Genomic DNA, 1,378 nt, shown 5'->3' on the forward strand with positions numbered 1-1,378 from the left:
TGGATCTTCCTTTTTCACAACAATGCACCTTTCTCTTTATTTCAATAGTTCCACTCAAAATACAAACCAACCACCCCAAACTTCAACTTTTACAAAGTTCATAAAAAATCAAGTGCTAACGAGAGGTACAAGGTTCAAATAGATGGTCAATTCAAACAAATAGGTAAGGCTTGTAAGGTGGTTGCCAAAAAATAAAATTACAGGCTCAAAAGGGTTAACTAAGATACATAAAAATTAGGTGGGTAATAGCATATAACTAGCCCAACAAAGAAACATATATATCACTTCCAAGACTGAATAAAACTACTATTTCGCTTTGCAAACACACAGGGCAAGTTTTAGACATTAAATACAATGAACATACTAACACAAAACCTCACACACACATGTCATATAACTTATTCTAGATTAGACTCATCACGACACTCTAGTAGAAGTAGTTAAGCAAAGATAAGATCATACAATATAAGGTACGCATACAAGTGTCAAAATCTGAGCCTAACCGTCACAACTAAAGCACTCACTATTCTCAAGATATAACAAAGTCAAGAAATTTGAGCCTAAAACTAATATACATACATACAACATATCCCCTACCCCATAATTTAAGTTGTGGAATGTTCTCATGGCACACAATTAAAAAGCATAAGGTAAAGGAAACTTTCCTGAATGTCTAGTCGGGGTCTGAGTCAATGTCGGGATCCATTCCTTGTGACCGAACTAGTGCACGCATCCATATCGACAGATTCTTCATAGACTTCTTAGGGTAAACCCCACACTTATCTCTCTCACTCGCTGCAGCCTTCTCTTTCGAGCCCTTCACTTTTCACTCAACACTAGTAGCTGATTTTTCCTTTTGTGCCCGCATTTTTATATCCATCTTGAAAGTTACAGTCTCCTCACCCACTCTAAGCATGAGTTTTCTTTCTTGTATATCTAAGATAGCTCTTCCCGTTGCTATGAATGGTCTTCCTAGGATGAGGGGTACCTCTTTGTTCTCCTCCATCTTTACCACTATAAAATCTATAGGAAATACGAACTTATCTACCCACACTAAGACATCTTCCACTATCCCCTCAGGTATTAGAGTCGTTTGGTCTGCCAATTGCAAAGATATTGGTGCAGCCCTTATCTCTCCGATCTCCTTCTCTAGTATCATGTAAATAGATAGAGGCATTATATTAATTGAGGCGCCAGAATCACATAAATATTTCGACACACTTTTGTGGGAGTTTATTTTGAAATATCGCACTACAATGCTCTGTGAGCTTGATCACTGAGGTCTCTTCTATATTCCTCTTCTTTGTTAGGATCTCCTTCAAGAATTTGGCATAAGTTGGCATTTGTATAAGCACTTCTGTGAATGGTATGTTGACAT

At 37.4% G+C, this 1,378-nt stretch overlaps 1 protein-coding gene across 1 annotated transcript; it reads right to left on the reverse strand.

Moving 5' to 3' along the window:
* Positions 1 to 826: 826 nt before the first annotated feature.
* Positions 827 to 1,177, reverse strand: LOC138883738 (uncharacterized). The gene has a single exon (XM_070164445.1). The coding sequence runs from the start codon at positions 1,175 to 1,177 to the stop codon at positions 827 to 829; it is 351 nt and encodes a 116-aa protein (XP_070020546.1).
* Between the last annotated feature and the right edge of the window lie 201 nt (positions 1,178 to 1,378).

Source organism: Nicotiana sylvestris, chromosome 12 (assembly GCF_000393655.2).
Source record: "Nicotiana sylvestris chromosome 12, ASM39365v2, whole genome shotgun sequence".
Classification (NCBI taxonomy): domain Eukaryota; kingdom Viridiplantae; phylum Streptophyta; class Magnoliopsida; order Solanales; family Solanaceae; genus Nicotiana; species Nicotiana sylvestris.